At 46.3% G+C, this 14781-nt stretch overlaps 3 protein-coding genes across 4 annotated transcripts; 1 reads left to right on the forward strand and 2 right to left on the reverse strand.

Annotated features, from left to right (window-relative positions):
• The first annotated feature begins 265 nt into the window (after nucleotides 1-265).
• LOC125539196 (plasmodesmata-located protein 8) lies at nucleotides 266-4874 on the forward strand. 2 transcript variants are annotated; one of them, XM_048702568.2, is made up of 3 exons: nucleotides 269-1989; nucleotides 3517-3618; nucleotides 4514-4874. In XM_048702568.2, the coding sequence occupies exons 1-3, from the start codon at nucleotides 1227-1229 to the stop codon at nucleotides 4516-4518; spliced, it is 870 nt and encodes a 289-aa protein (XP_048558525.1). In that variant the 5' UTR covers nucleotides 269-1226; the 3' UTR covers nucleotides 4519-4874. The 2 variants fall into 2 exon arrangements, with proteins under 2 accessions (XP_048558526.1, XP_048558525.1); XM_048702569.2 differs by lacking the exon at nucleotides 3517-3618 and having other exon boundaries at nucleotides 266-1989.
• Nucleotides 4841-7372, reverse strand: LOC125539195 (vacuolar-processing enzyme beta-isozyme 1-like). Its single transcript, XM_048702567.2, has 8 exons — nucleotides 7093-7372; nucleotides 6802-6966; nucleotides 6535-6691; nucleotides 6354-6439; nucleotides 6041-6240; nucleotides 5669-5927; nucleotides 5347-5553; nucleotides 4841-5255 (listed from the first exon to the last, which is right to left on the reverse strand). The coding sequence occupies exons 1-8, from the start codon at nucleotides 7309-7311 to the stop codon at nucleotides 5073-5075; spliced, it is 1476 nt and encodes a 491-aa protein (XP_048558524.1). The 5' UTR covers nucleotides 7312-7372; the 3' UTR covers nucleotides 4841-5072.
• Nucleotides 7373-9893: 2521 nt separating this feature from the next.
• LOC125539197 (vacuolar-processing enzyme beta-isozyme 1) lies at nucleotides 9894-14052 on the reverse strand. Its single transcript, XM_048702570.2, has 9 exons — nucleotides 13668-14052; nucleotides 13071-13235; nucleotides 12749-12905; nucleotides 12427-12512; nucleotides 12119-12318; nucleotides 11504-11552; nucleotides 11233-11439; nucleotides 10440-10646; nucleotides 9894-10304 (listed from the first exon to the last, which is right to left on the reverse strand). The coding sequence occupies exons 1-9, from the start codon at nucleotides 13890-13892 to the stop codon at nucleotides 10122-10124; spliced, it is 1479 nt and encodes a 492-aa protein (XP_048558527.1). The 5' UTR covers nucleotides 13893-14052; the 3' UTR covers nucleotides 9894-10121.
• Nucleotides 14053-14781: the final 729 nt, after the last annotated feature.

Raw genomic sequence — 14781 nt, forward strand, 5'->3', positions numbered from 1 at the left:
TCATTTTTTTAATGTGTATGACTTCTAAAAATGTTTTCATGCGATTTTATAAAAAGAAGTTCATCCCATTCAAAAAAATAATACTCATGCCATTTAAAAATGTTCACACGTTCGAGATGTTCCTGATATTTTTAGAAAAATGCCTAGGAAATGTAAAGTTTGCCTGCTCAACTCCAAAAGAAACGTTTTCTGCCATTAAAAAACACTTCATACCATTTAAAAAAATGTTCATTAAAAACTAAAAGTTTCCTTGCGCAATGTTAGGTAAATGCCATGGCGTATTAAAAGCGTTCACTCATTTGTTTCCAACAAGTTCGTGAAATGTTTCAAAAGGAAACAAAACACGAATATGAAAAGGAAAATACTAAAAGCGTCTGCATCCTCCTCGACGCTCCGGCCCTTTCTCTCGAGGAATCCAGCCTTCCCCGGTGGCGTGGCTCCCTCCGGCCGCGACAATGGATGGATCGAGAGCCCTGCTGCCGTAGGCACGGCACAACCAACCACCGCCAGTTTCCGGCTCGCCGCTCAAGCATCCGCCGGAACCGCGTAACCACCATACTACTTGTACCGGCACCATCAGTCATGGACAAGGAAAAGTGGCGCAGGCGCTCGTGTCGTGTGGGTCGGCCGGGGATGATCTGAGATTCCGAAACGACAGTTGCTCGCCAACAGGAAAGAAAACCGCGCAAACTCCCCGACCCCGTCGTCCTGTGCCGCCGGTGTAGATGCACCGGGGAGCGTCGCGCCAGTCGCCATGTTGCAGTCGCCTTACACTGATTGATTGACGATGGCATTACGACGGTGCACTCGTCCAAACGGCACCAGCGCTATCCATCGTCCAATTGTACGTACAAGAAATATGTTCGCACCATGGCCATGCCATGCTGCTATCTTATCGCCAGCTGGTAGTAAAGCAGAACCAAGGCCGAGCGTTCCCCGTCATCGGTCCTGTCTAATAATTTGAAGAAACAGAGTAGTTGTATCCAGGAGATCAGACCAGGAGTCAAGGAGGAGGCACGCACCGTCGTCTCGTCTCTGAGTCGACGCGTGTATAAATCTGGAGGAGACGGCCTCGCACACCACGAATCCTCGCAAAGCATAACCAAAAAGCTCGCATTTATTCTGCGTCCTCCTCCCCATCACCTTCTCTTCACTCCCAGGACACTGGCCGCTCCCCGGAACCGGTCACAGCAGCCATCGAAACCACCACAAACACGCGCGCGCGCATGTGCAAGTTCGTCTCGCCATCGTCGACCATGCACCTTCGCAGCCAACTCCGCCGTGGGCGCGTCGCCGCCGGCGCCATCGTCCTGCTCGGGATCGTTCTCGGAGCCGGGTTCACGGGGGCGGATACGGGCACGTTCATCTACGCGGGGTGCTCGCCGTCCAAGTACCAGCCGGGGACCCCCTACGAGGGCAACCTCAAGTCGCTGCTCGCCTCCATCACCAGCGCGGCGCCCAACGCCGCGTACAGCAGCTTCGCCAACGGCACGGGCGACGGCGCCGCCGCGTACGGGCTCTACCAGTGCCGCGGCGACCTGGGCAACGCCGAGTGCGCGGCGTGCGTGCGGGACGCGCTGGCGCAGCTCAACCAGGTGTGCCCGGGCGCCTACGCGGCGTCGCTGCAGCTGGAGGGGTGCTACGTGCGCTACGACGGCGCCAACTTCGTGGGCCGGCCGGACACGGCCATGGTGTACCGCAAGTGCAGCGCCAGCACCAGCGCCGACGCCGGGTTCCTCCGGGACCGGGACGCCGTGCTGGGCGCGCTGCAGGCCGCGCCCGACGGGTACAGGGTGGGCAGCTCCGGCAGCGTGCAGGGGGTCTCGCAGTGCCTCGGCGACCTGGCCGCCGCCGACTGCACGGCGTGCCTGGCGCAGGCCGTCGGGCAGCTCACGGGCGCCTGCGGCACGGCGCTCGCCGCCGACGTGCACCTGGCGCAGTGCTACGTCCGGTACTGGGCCAGCGGCTACTACTTCCGCCCGTCACAAGGTACGTTACGTGACCATGCACCTCCTCTGTTCGTCTGAACTTTGAACCAACGAATGAAATATTGCCAGAATTCGCTCTCTGAAAAACTACCTCGTGATGCCCTGGTGTCACCGTTAGATAACACTCCCTCGTTCCTAAATATAAGTATTTGTAGAGATTCCACTATGGATCATATTCAGATGTATATAGATGCATTTTAGAGTGTAGATTCACTCATTTTGCTTCGTGTGTAGTCCACATAGTAAAATTTGTACAAAGACTTATATTTAGGAACGGAGGGAGTAGATAGTACAGTATCAGCTGCCAATTGGCTGAGCAAGTTGCACTGTTGGAATTGATTCGGATGGGCAATTGGTAAACTTACCAAAGTTGACAAGTGAGACCAGTCGGGAATATGTCCTCTGAAAGCATTTTTCACTTTATCATGGGCTTGCACAGTGGATGGCCTTATCAGAGTGTGTCCATTTGTCTACCATAATCACCGCATACTAGGAGCACATACAATACTTAATTACTACTTCCTCCGTTCCGAATTACTTGTCGCAAGTCGCAAGTATGGATGTATCTAGATGTATTTTAGTTCTAAATATATCCATTTTTGCGATAAGTAATTTGGAACGGAGGGAGTAGCTGCTAGTAGATCAAATAGGTCCCTGTGTGTGTCTCCCGGTTAGCACCAGAGAAAGGGACAGGAGACCAGTCACTCGATTGCAGAGAGCACCAAAGCTCGCCATCATCATTTGAGACACCATTTAGTCAGCCATATCAGCCGCTAAGCTCCACGGACACCATTTAGTCGTATCCCTAAGATATGCTAATCATCCCGGCGGCCTTTCCAGGGGACCGCAGCATCATACACTGAACTCAATCAGGCGAGACAAACAGTGCCATTAAGGCTATCTGAACTCTGGCGTGACAGCAACAAGTCATGATGATATGTCCTCTGGTCTTGTCCAATGAAACACCAAAGGCGACAGCCATCACATTATCATAGATTCGAACTTTACTTGTTGATCTAAAGGTTCAGAGAACTTTCTGATGGCCACCAAACGACACGGGTTTTTTCAGCATATCGGGGCCTAGGGCTGCGGCCGTGCGGCGGCCGCGATAGGCGCGCACATTGTGGGACTGACAATAGACCTTGCCGGGCCAGCCAACCACTCCTATTCTGAATATATTCCCGATAAACAACAAGATGAAAAGAGCCACTCGGCGAGAGACCGAGAGTGCGCATCTAGCTAGCTTTGTACTCCCTCGGTTTCAAATTACTCGTCGCAGAAATAGATGTATCTAGAACTAAAATACATCTAGATACACCCATACTTATGACAAATAATTCGGAACGGAGGAAGTACTCCCTTCGTTCAAAAATACTTGTCGGGAGAATGGATGTATCTAGATGTATTTTAATTCTAGATACATTCATTTTCGCGACAAGTAATTCCGGACGGAGGGAGTAGTACAGTAGTAGGACTACTGTATGTGCTTATTCTAATCCAATCGTCTGGTTTTTCTTTTGGTGATAAGATTATTCGGAAGATGACGTGGGGCGGACTCTGGCCATAATCATAGGCATCTTGGCAGGGCTGGCCCTCATCGTGGTCTTCATCTCCTTCCTCAAGAAATCATGTAAGGCCTCCTCGAAAACTTTCTCTTGTTTTCAGTTCGGAGAGCATCTCAACGCAGAGAGATTCACTTTGGCTCATAGGTGTAGGTGCACTCATTGTCTAAATATACATTTTAGAAAATTTAAAAAATCGAGAAAAAAATCCCACGTGTACATCCAGACATTATATGTCCGTGCACAAAGTTTCGGTGAAAAAGGGATTTTTTTTGTGGCTTGAGTAAAAAAGACAATTTTTTATGCTTCATTATAACTATTCAGTAGACATTTTTTTATCTTTTTTATATATGCCACAAGAAATGTTCTTTCTTTGCGAAATTTTGTGTGCAAAAATAGAATGTCTGGATGTACACGCGAAATTATTGTTCGGAATTTAAAAAAAATGAAATGTGTTTTTATACACATTTCATAATATAGGTGAACCTACGAGGGAAGCAGATTTGTAACACTCGGGTGCTCCATGCGCCTATATGAACATTAAATTCAGAAAAATACCGAGAAATTTGAAAAAAAAATCTGCGATGTTGGGATATCAAACCTGGATTCCCGATCTACTCCCGTGTGGAATTTCGTGAAAAGTACCAGGAAATGTATTCATGGCAAAAAAGACAAAAAAATCTATGTATAGAAAAAAACTATTTGGACAGATTTTTGTTCGGAAAATATTTCCTTCGCCACGAATACGTTTTCTTGTATTCTTTTCATGAAATTTCACACGGGAGTAGATTGAGAACCCAGATTTGATATCAACAAATTTCAGATTTGATTTTGATTTTTTTGTATTTTTTACATTTAATATTCGTATAGGAGCTCCTGTGCCATTTCCTACCTATGAGCCCTTCTATATTATACTATGAGTCTGAACACACTAACCCGATGAAAACTGGTGTATCAATGCAGGTTAATTAATTTAGCTATGTTGCCTCCTGAAAGAAACTTCAGTTCTCGCATACTGGCATGCGGGCCCGATACCGAACAGACTTGCGAAAGACAGATCCACACTAGCATCAAGGGAGCTTCACAAAGATCTTAATCTCATCTTGTCAGCAATAGCTTATGTAAGTGATCTTGGTAGGGCTGGCTGTAGGAGGATCACTACCTCACTACAATGGGTCATCTGTTTTGGTCCACTAATCATGGCTCACCTGTTCATTATTACCAAATCAGATGGCACTTTCTCAAAAGAAAAGAAAAACATGGCACTGTCATGCAAAGACATTCACACACTTTTGTTATAATAATAATAATCATTGCCTTTCAATTGATTGCAGTCAAATTCGATTTACAAAGGCACGACCATATACACTAGTGATTAACCCAACACCCCAGGGGCGCCATTGCTGGGCGGTTTCTTCTTTCTTGTATGTATACCGATGTGTCTATGTACACCGTACGAGCTCTAGGAACCTCCGGAGCTCTGGCTGCTGCTGCCATGTAGTAGTGCTGCACTGCAAGCGGATCAGGCGCTGTAGCCTCGAACCAGCGGGCTCCACTTCCCCATGTCGTAGCCGTCGCAAGCGCTGATGCTCGCCTCCTTCATCTCGGCCTCGGAGACGCCATTGTTGCACATGTTTGCGAACGCCCTCATGTGCTTCATGCCGTACTGAGTGAGCGATCCGCACTGGGACTCGAACACTCGCACCTGACAATTGACATCAAATATAGCAGAGTAAGTTCCAACCGGAAACAGAAAGAGTGGAGGGTGTTGCAGAGTAAGGAATTGTTGCACTCACCATCGTCTTCAGACAATCCCAATCGTCGACCAGTGGCTGGCCAGAGCCTCTAGCAGCCTCGAGCACCGATGGCCCCTTGTCGAATCCAAAGACAAGCTTCCCGATGAAATCGATACTGGTGTCGAGATGCTTCCTGTGCAGCACGGTTTCTTTGACCTCCCTGAGAGCCCTCTGCTTCTCTTCTGATCCCCCATTCAACTTCTCATACTGAAAGCCAGAAGATACATCAGCAGACAAACTAGTCAAAACAAAACACATGAAACTTAGTACTGTAACAGACAAAATGAACTAGACAAGAAATACTAAGTGGGATTATTGTTACCTTCTTCCACATGAAGAGAATATCGGCATCTCTTTGCTTGATTGCACCCTTGAGGCTGGGCATAGGCAGCGGCCTGTTTCTGATGCTTGACTTTGCAGGATCGAAACCTTGGTAGAGAAAAAGCATGTCATCCTTGAAAGTCTTGTCGCCATACTCCATGACATGAGAACCTTTAATGGACTCGTTTCGGGGTGCCGTTCTCGCTTTAACCACCTCGTACTGCTGCTTGATGGTCTCGTTCTTTAGATTGTGAGTATCACTGCAAATTAAGCAGGATCGAATGGTTCAGAATAGCAAGCAAGCGTCATGGTTGTGGGTAACTGCTAGTACAAACTTGTACTAGATATATTACAGCTAGCTGATGATTATTACCTGTCTTCCATCCAAGACACACTGTATAGGTCACCTAAGCAGGTAAAATATTCAGGAGGAGGTGGCGTTCCATCCTCAGGGCAGTATGCTGCCCAGCTACTTTCTACCGCATTTGATGCCGTTGTAACATAAATATTATGATCTTGTGGCATCAAACCCTCAAAGATGCTGCCACTTTCACACGCTTCAACATATATGACCTGCCAAAATTGTAGTAATTCTCATTATAGATGGGACTCAAAGCATACATGCCGTTTCAGATTAAAACACAATAATCTTTATTTAAGGGAAAAAGAAAAGAAATGATGCATACCATTTTCGAATAGCCTTTGGAAGCATGCTTTTGCCGTAACACTTTGATAAAGTCGTCAGCATAAACATCTGGCCCGTTGGGCATACCTACAAGCTTGATAAAGTTAGCTAAGTTTATAGTGCAAAACATATCAGCTGAACTACAATGTCGTTTAATTATGTGGGATTATGCATGCATGTACCAAGTGAACCAGGAGACCCATGATCCGAGTAGAAGATGAAGATGTGATCCTCTGGTTTGCTGTTTATCACCTTCCTACTCCCTCCGGTAACCACGGTTTTGTTCCCCAGGAGAACCGCATACAAGTTCTTGGCAGTGACCTGCTCACCGGTGTAGTCCTGTAAAAAAGTTGATCAGATCAGTCATTGGTGGGAATTTAGGAGTACAACGCCATTCATTCTTTACATCAAACGACACTCTTGTTTGAATTAAAGGGAACTAATTATACCTTGGGAACGCCATGGTAAACATCTTTGCCTTTAGGATGGTTGATGACGGTTCCACGCCTTGGGTTGTCAGGGCTGTTGGCGATGTCATCGTACATGAACACCACAATGTTCTCATCCTTGAGTCCTCCCTTCTTCAGGATCTGGTACGCGTGGCACACATCGGCCTGTACGTCGTACGTGCGTCAACAACACGAGTATCATTGAGCAAGCACTCACAGAATTTTGACACACGCTGCCATAATTTTCATACAGTGAATGAATGATATACGAGCTGCATTGAGGACTCTCACCTGGTGCCTGTAGTTCTCGTAGCCGGAGGAGCCGGCAACGAGCACGGCCCACTTGGTCACCCCTTCCTCCGCCGCCGACGCGGCAGGGCCAGGCGCAGGGGCAGGGGCATGCCCGTTCTCCGTCGGCAGCCGGATCAGGGGCTCCGAGTACCCCACCGCCAGGAGAGGGAGGAGTCCACAAACCCACCATGCAGCCATCGCCACCCTCGAGTTCATCATGTGCGTGTGCTAGAGCCTAGTAGAGAGCAAGAGAAGGCAGAGAGTGAAGTGTGATCGCTCCGGCGGGGGCCGGGGCCGCATTTTATAGCCGCGGCGGCGTGCAGTGCAGGGAGTGAAGTGTGATGGTCGATCGCCTGGCAGTTGGCTCGCGCGGGCGCGCAGGCGCAGCGCCTCCGTATCCGTAGTGGGGTTTGCGTGGCGTGCACAGTTTCCCATTTTTTGACTTGATAATGCCCGCCTAAACTTGCTAAAATGCCGTGATCTCCGCCGTGGCCAAGCACCGGCGGTGGAGGCTAGCGTGATGGATTAGCGGACGATGATAAGAGGAAAGGGCAGGGGAGTAGACCCTCGCACGCTACTGTTTCTTCATGATGCAGCTTTTGCAGATGATGGAAGGATGGCAGAGGAACGTGATCAACTCACGATGACGCGGTAGGATGTGCGAAGGAACTGCCCACTCGGCACCGGCGATGGCGGTTAGCACCATGAATTAGCAGGCGGACACAGCTCCGTGGTTTGGGTGCATCCATGGCACGGAAGGGGAAAGGAGAGGTACGGAGATGGCGAAAGCTGCATCCGGGCAGTGCCTGTTGAGGTGGCGAAAGGAGAACACGGCCTAGCTAGTCAAGCAAGCAAGCAGGCGCATGATGTGAACCGACTTTTTGAAGAAGAAATATACTCCTATATAAGTAGAATGTGCGACCACTTGAGAGAGGGCCAGCGTATGCACTTCTTCGCCGCAGCTTGAAAACGTCAAGGACTCACCTAGTCCCCAGATCCTTATCAATAGCAAATTAGGAATTAGAAAATGTGAACAAATATATGCTTGTACACTGCGGTTTTTAATAGACTACGTACGTGTCCGTGCATGTTCAAATATTTTTTAGCACAATAAGACGACCATCCAAGGCAAATCTTCATGCAAAACAAATACACAAAATAAAATAATGTTTTGGTTATATAAAGCATAATTTTCTGTCATTTCTTATTAAACTGGAAAAATAGGTATGAGCAGTGATTGATCTGCTTCGTTGGGTCACCAAAGATAAGTATTGATCGATATTTATTTGTCTATAGACAAGAATTTATTGCTATTTATTTACTTACCAAAGATTAGGTTGCTTAAAGATAGGAAGGGACGGGAAATCGGAAAACCCGGTAAACGGTGGGAGGTTGGACGAAGGGACGGTGAAAAGAAAATAAAAAATGAAACCTTACATTTTTGTTTAGTGTTAGAGATTAGAGAAGTAGAGAAGAGATAGCAAAATGTTGGATGTTGTAGTAATGGCTTCGACCCTACTTAAGGTCCCTCTACATATCTTACGTATGATGCCACATGAATCGGTCAACACGAGTCAAGGAGGCTAACAATAGTCCAAGCTTCCGTGAGACCAAACAATCCATCCTGATCAACGAAAGTCCAAGCAAATTCGCACGGTCAACAAGTCAAAGTAAGAAAAGCTCATAAAAAGCTAAAACTCAAACAACCAAAATAGTGTAGGGATCTCCCCTTAGTGGACTACAAGCTACAACACATTTCGAAACCCAACCAGAGACCTATGGGACCAAAGGGCACAAAATTACCTATATTTACTCTCCCACCTCCTCTCCTCAACGTCCTGATCATTTGTCAAGGACCCTTCTAAACTATACAAGGCCTCTCATGATCATGTAAATCATTCACTCCTACTTCAATAAATTTGTCGGACTAATCAGGCAAATAAAATCTATGCTAGTACACTAGATTTTGAATAGAAATATCGGATGGTGTAGTAATGACTTCGACCCTACTCGAGGTCCCACCCTCTATGAGGTCAACAAAGGTCAATGCTGGTCAACATGAGTCAAGGAGGTCAATGATGGTCCAAGCAAGCCCCCACGGGACCAATGAATCAATCCGGACAACAAAATTCCAAGCAAGTCTTCATGGTCAACAAGTCAAAGTAAGAAGAAATCAAAATCAAATTTCTCACACGCCGCTTCAAAGAGTCATTAATCACCAAGACCCAAACTCTTGAATTGACGTCATTTCTCTAACTCATCGGAGATCATCTTGATCCTCGCAGTCCTAGATGATTCCTTACCAACAACAGATGTGGGTGCCCTTCCTACTGGTCACATAACTCTACCATGACCACCACTACGTCCTTGAAACAGCGACCACAACCTCTGCCACACCAGTCCAGACCTCTACTACGGCCTCCTCCTATCAGTTGTAGCCAGGCTGCCTTCAAGTGTCCTAGTTGGCCACATTTGAAGTACTTCCTGTCATAAGTATTTGTCCCTTGTCTTGTCACAAATAAGTTCTATCAACAAGGTGTCACTTAGAATATTGATGAAGTCACAGCTCCAAATGCTCCACATAGTAAGAATCCAGCTATTGAAAAGGCACCAACAAGGAAATGGAAGGTCTTAGCTTCTAAGCCTCCTCCTAAGCCAAGAGCTCCAAGGAAGAGACCACCAAAGATTGTGGATTCTCAAGAGAAAGAGCAAGAAGTGGATGAAGTCACAGCTGCTCAAGCAAAGGTTGCAGCCAAATTGCTAAGTGATGCTTCAAGTGGCCAAGCTAGAGCCACTAGAGCTAAAGGAAAACCCACACACTTTTGTTAATTAGTAATTGCCTTTCAATTGATTGTAGTGAAACACTGAAACTTACAAAGGCACGACCACAAACTACTGATTAACCCAACACGACATGGGGCGCATCGTTGGGTGGTTTCTTGGAAATCAGTGCATGTATGTACACCATATGAGGTCTAGGAACCTCTGGAGCATTTGCTACTTGCTCCTCTGTACTGCAGTGCAGCGGATCAAGCACTGTGCCCCACAGCCAGTGGGCTCCACTTGGCCGAGCCGTAACCGCCACAAGCGCTGATGCTTGCTTCCCTCATTTCGGCCTCGGAGATGCCATTGTTGCACATGTTTGCAAACGCCCTCATGTGTTTCATGCCATACTGAGTAAGTGATCCACACTGGGATTCGAAAACTCGGACCTGACAATTGGCATCAGCACAGAGTAAGTTCAACCGGAAACAGAAAGAGTGAGGGAGTGCAAATGGTGAAGGCGAGCAACAGCAGAATCTCCATGTGTTGCATATTTATGGAATTCAAGAAACTGCTACACTCACCGTCCTCTTCAGGCAATCCCAATCGTCGACTAGTGGTTGGCCAGAGCTTCTAGCAGCCTCAATCATTGAAGGCCCATTTTCAAATCCAAAGACAAGCTTCCCGATGAAATCGATACTGCTGTCGAGATGCTTCCTGTGTACCACAGTTTCTTTGATCTCCCTGAGAACCCTCTGCTTCTCTTCCAATCCCCCATTTAACTTCTCATACTGAAAGTGAGAAGATACATTATTAGCAGACAAAGTTGGCAAAACAAAGCACTGGCTAGTGGCTACAAAAATTTGATGCGCAAAACTTGGGTCTATCATGAGAGGGCATGAGCTTGAGCTGAAAGTTAGTATATGAGCTCAAGCCCTTCAAGTCGTATGCTATAGTTTCAGAGTACTGTTGACATATCTTCTCAGCACCATGAAGCTACATTTGTATGCTAAGGATGAATTAACAAATAAGTTACTCTCTCCGATCCATATTAATTGTCGCTGATTTAGTACAGTCTTACTAAATCAGCGACAATTAATATGGACCGGAGGGCGTAATTAGTTTCATTTCAAAAACTCTTCTAAAATATCTCCTTTTTTTTCTAGAATTTCTACATACAATTTGAAATATTCTAAATAGAATAAAAATCAAGATTTAATAACCTCTACATGCATGCATCCATGGAGCATTTGTTGTAGTAAATTCGTATACATAGGAATTCATGAGTTATAACACAAAAAGACGCATGTTTTTTTTCTTCCGAGGTTTAAGATGCATCGTTTTGAACAGCAACACATAGAACGAACTGGAATTTACCCTTTTCCACATGAAAAGAACATCAGCATCTCTTTGATTGATTGCACCCTCCAGGTCGGGCAAAAGCAGCCTGTTTGCTACATTGGAATTTGCAGGATCGAAACCTTGGTAAAGGAAAAGCTTCTCGTCCTTGAATGTCTTGTCACCATACTCCATGACATGAGAACCCTTATCGAATTCCATTGATTTTGATGTTCTCGTTTTAACCTGCCCAAGAAAACAGTGACTAGATGCCACTAACCAGTATGAAGAAAGTGTACTCGAGACTTACCACCTCGTACTGCTGCTTGAGTGTTTCCTTCTTTAGATTGTGAGTTTCACTGCAAAGTAGGATCAAATGGTTCGGAACCGCAAACACCATGGTTATAAATAACTGCTACAACAAAAATGCTCTAGCAGTGATACTTCCCAAGCGGCCAAGCCAATTAAGTCATCTTCTTTATGTATTTGCGCATCTTTGTTATTACCATTTGCAGGTGCAGTGCGACTTATGAATGGTTTATGTGTTACACAGGTAGCCAATGATCGCAATAAAACACACTTATGTTGTGCTTTCTAGTGTGATAAGACATTATTATCCAACAGAAAATACTAAAGTGTGTCTTGTAGAGAGTGATAAAGAATTTATTGTCTTGGGTCTGAATATCAGGTGACAGATACAAACTTTGAGGGTTAACAATGAAAAGAAGTCTCAACAAGAGCATTGAGCAATAATCCAAACATAACCAAACCAAGTATTGTTAATGCAAATCATGCAGCTAATTAAAATCAAATATATAAAGCCCTGTAGACATATCTTTCGACAAATTTTAAAAATAATGCAGGTTTATGAGATGCCAGAAAACAGATCAGGTGCCAAGCATAATATATTACAGTTGGTGCATACCTGTCTTCCATCCAAGAAACACTGTAGATGTCTCCTAAACAGGTATCATATTCAGCAGGAGGTGATGATTTCATCCCAGGGCAGTATGCTCCCCAACTATTTTCGACCGCATTTGATGCTGTTGTAACATAAATATTAAGATCTTCTGGCAATAAACCCTCAAATATACTGCCACTTTCACACGCTTCAACATATATAATCTGCCAAAATTGTAATTCTAATTAGAGATAAGACAGTATGCATACTGTATCAGATTAAAAATACACCTTTTTTTATCTCAAGAGAGAAAGGGCAGAAAGGATACATACCATTTTTGAATAGCTTTTGGAAGCATGCTTCTCTCGTAACACTTTGATGAAGTCGCCAGCATAAATATATGGCCTGTTGGGCATACCTATAAAGTTGCTGCGGTTAGCTAAGTTATACTCCCTCCGTTCCTAAGTATAAGTCTTTCTAGAAATTCCACTACGGACTACATACGTAGCAAAATGAGTGAATCTACACTGTAAAGTACGTCTATATACATCCGTATGTAATCCGCATTGAAATCTCTAAAAAGACTTATATTTAGGAACGGAGGGAGTACAAAAAAAACCAGCTAGAGAACAACGTTCAAGCAGGAGTATGCACCTAGAACACCAGGACCCCCATGATCCGCGTAATAGATGAAGATGTGGTCCTTTGATTTGCTGTTTATCACCTTCCTACTCCCTCCAGTAACCGCGGTTTTGTTCCCCAATAGAACTGCAAAGAAGTTTTCAGCGGTGACCTGTTTACCAGTGTAGTCCTGTAATGCATGTTAAGTTGGTCAGTCTTGTAGGAACACAAGTACACAACAGTATGCCTTTTGTACATCAAACAACGCTAAAGCTAGCAATCCGTCTCCAATTAAAAAGCGCAATCTATTAGAGTTCTTGTCTGAATTAAAGGGAACACAGCCAGGTAATTATACCTTGGGAACACCAGCGTAAACATCTTCGCCTTTAGGATGGTTGATGATGACTCCAGGCCTTGGGTTGAGGTCGTTTTTGGCGATATCATCGTACATAAACACCACAATGTTCTCCTCCTTTAGGCCCCCCTTCCTCAGGATCTGGTAGGCGTGGCACACATCGGCCTGTAGGTCGTACGTGCATCAACAGCACCACAACCATTGAGCAATGAGAAAGCACTCAAAGAATTGTTCAGTGGTCGTATTTTGACGAGGTACTGATATACGAGCGGCATTGAGTTATTATGACCAAAATAATATACAAAAATCAATTATTCGCCAATGGTGCTCAGCCGGACTAAATTTATGTTCCAATCAAATGTATGCACTTAGACAGGAAGCAAGTACTAAACATCTGATCAGAGATTCAGACTACTTAACTACTTATCCCTATTGTAAAGAACAGAGCAAGTAACTAGAAAGAACAGAGCAAAGAATGGCGTGGAACCTCCCACTGGAAAGGGAAAGTTGACCAAAAGTTTCAACATTTCAGCTCGCAGTCGCCCTAGACCCTAACAATGCTACTCGCATCCGAGGCCGCCTTCGACGGAGTCTCACCTGGTGCCGGTAGTTCCCGTAGCCGGAAGAGCCAGCAACGAGGACGGCCCACTTCGTCACCCCGTCCTCCGCCGCCGCCGCGGCAGGGGCAGGGGCAGGGGTATCACCCTTCTCGGTCGGCAGCCGAATCAGCGGCTCCCAGCTCCCCTTGGCCGGATCCGCGGCGGCCGCGGCCGCCGCCAGGAGCGGGAGGAATCCACAAACCCACCACGCAGACGCAGGCATCGCCGCCAGCGAGAACCAGTGCGTGACGGCGTGTGCTGGAGGAGAAAGAAAGCAGAGAGCAGCGTGATCGTGCCGGTGGGGATCGGGGCCGCATTTTATAGCCGCGGCGGCGTGCCCCCCGTGGACACGTGGTGCGCGAGGTAAGCCCTGCCCCGTGGTGCGCGGGTCGTCGCCCTGCGAAGGCGAAACGTGGGAGACGACGACGAGGCAGTTCGCTCCCGTCCCGCAGCCGATTTTGCGTGCCGTGGGCAGTGTCGCATTTTCTTTTGGCCTCAAAATGCACGCCTGGACTTGCTGAAAGGTGCCGTGCGATGGCGCACTCGGCGCCCGCGGTGGCGGCTAGCGTCGTGGATTCGCGGACGGTGGGAGGAAGGGTCTGTAAAGCGTCCCACGCCATTGCTTCCTCCCGGGCAAACGGACAGTTTTGCGATGCAATTTTTTTTTTGAGTAATTGCGATGCAGCTTTTGCAAAGGATAACTTGTTTTTTTTTGAGGGAATGCAAAAGATAACTTGTTGATGATTGAGATGATGAGAGGGAAACGTGATCAGCTCTCGCGCGGACGCCGTGACGCATGACGCGGATAGACTTCTTCAGCGAAAAGAAGAAGAAAAGTTGCCAAGATTTCGGAGGAACATCATTCTCACCAGTAACAGGTTGAGCGCGTCCAACCATAGACCTACTGGTCGTGCACGAATCTGACTAACCAGTCCATCTATTCAGTGCTGTTGACATAAGAAGCAGGGCAAATCTAAAGAACTAAACTTAGGGGCGTAAACCGAACATTACTTAAAAAATTGCAAACATTGTTTCGAATTTCAAACACTTTTAAGTTACGAATAAATTTTCACAAGCACGAACAATTTTAGAAATTTCTCACCATATTTTGA

This window comes from Triticum urartu, chromosome 2A (assembly GCF_056163025.1).
Source record: "Triticum urartu cultivar PI428250 chromosome 2A, HENAU_Tu73, whole genome shotgun sequence".
Lineage (NCBI taxonomy): Eukaryota > Viridiplantae > Streptophyta > Magnoliopsida > Poales > Poaceae > Triticum > Triticum urartu.

Coding starts and splice junctions, on each gene's coding strand:
- LOC125539196 (XM_048702568.2), top strand. CDS start 1,227: ATGTGCAAGTTCGTCTCGCCATCGTCGACCATGCACCTTCGCAGCCAA. Junction 1,990..3,516: donor CTACTTCCGCCCGTCACAAG/GTACGTTACGTG, acceptor TTTGGTGATAAG/ATTATTCGGAAGATGACGTG.
- LOC125539197 (XM_048702570.2), bottom strand. CDS start 13,892: ATGCCTGCGTCTGCGTGGTGGGTTTGTGGATTCCTCCCGCTCCTGGCG. Junction 12,906..13,070: donor TTTACGCTGGTGTTCCCAAG/GTATAATTACCT, acceptor CATGCATTACAG/GACTACACTGGTAAACAGGT. Junction 10,305..10,439: donor GGGATTGCCTGAAGAGGACG/GTGAGTGTAGCA, acceptor GCCAATTGTCAG/GTCCGAGTTTTCGAATCCCA.
- LOC125539195 (XM_048702567.2), bottom strand. CDS start 7,311: ATGATGAACTCGAGGGTGGCGATGGCTGCATGGTGGGTTTGTGGACTC. Junction 6,440..6,534: donor TGGGTCTCCTGGTTCACTTG/GTACATGCATGC, acceptor TCAAGCTTGTAG/GTATGCCCAACGGGCCAGAT. Junction 5,256..5,346: donor GGGATTGTCTGAAGACGATG/GTGAGTGCAACA, acceptor GTCAATTGTCAG/GTGCGAGTGTTCGAGTCCCA.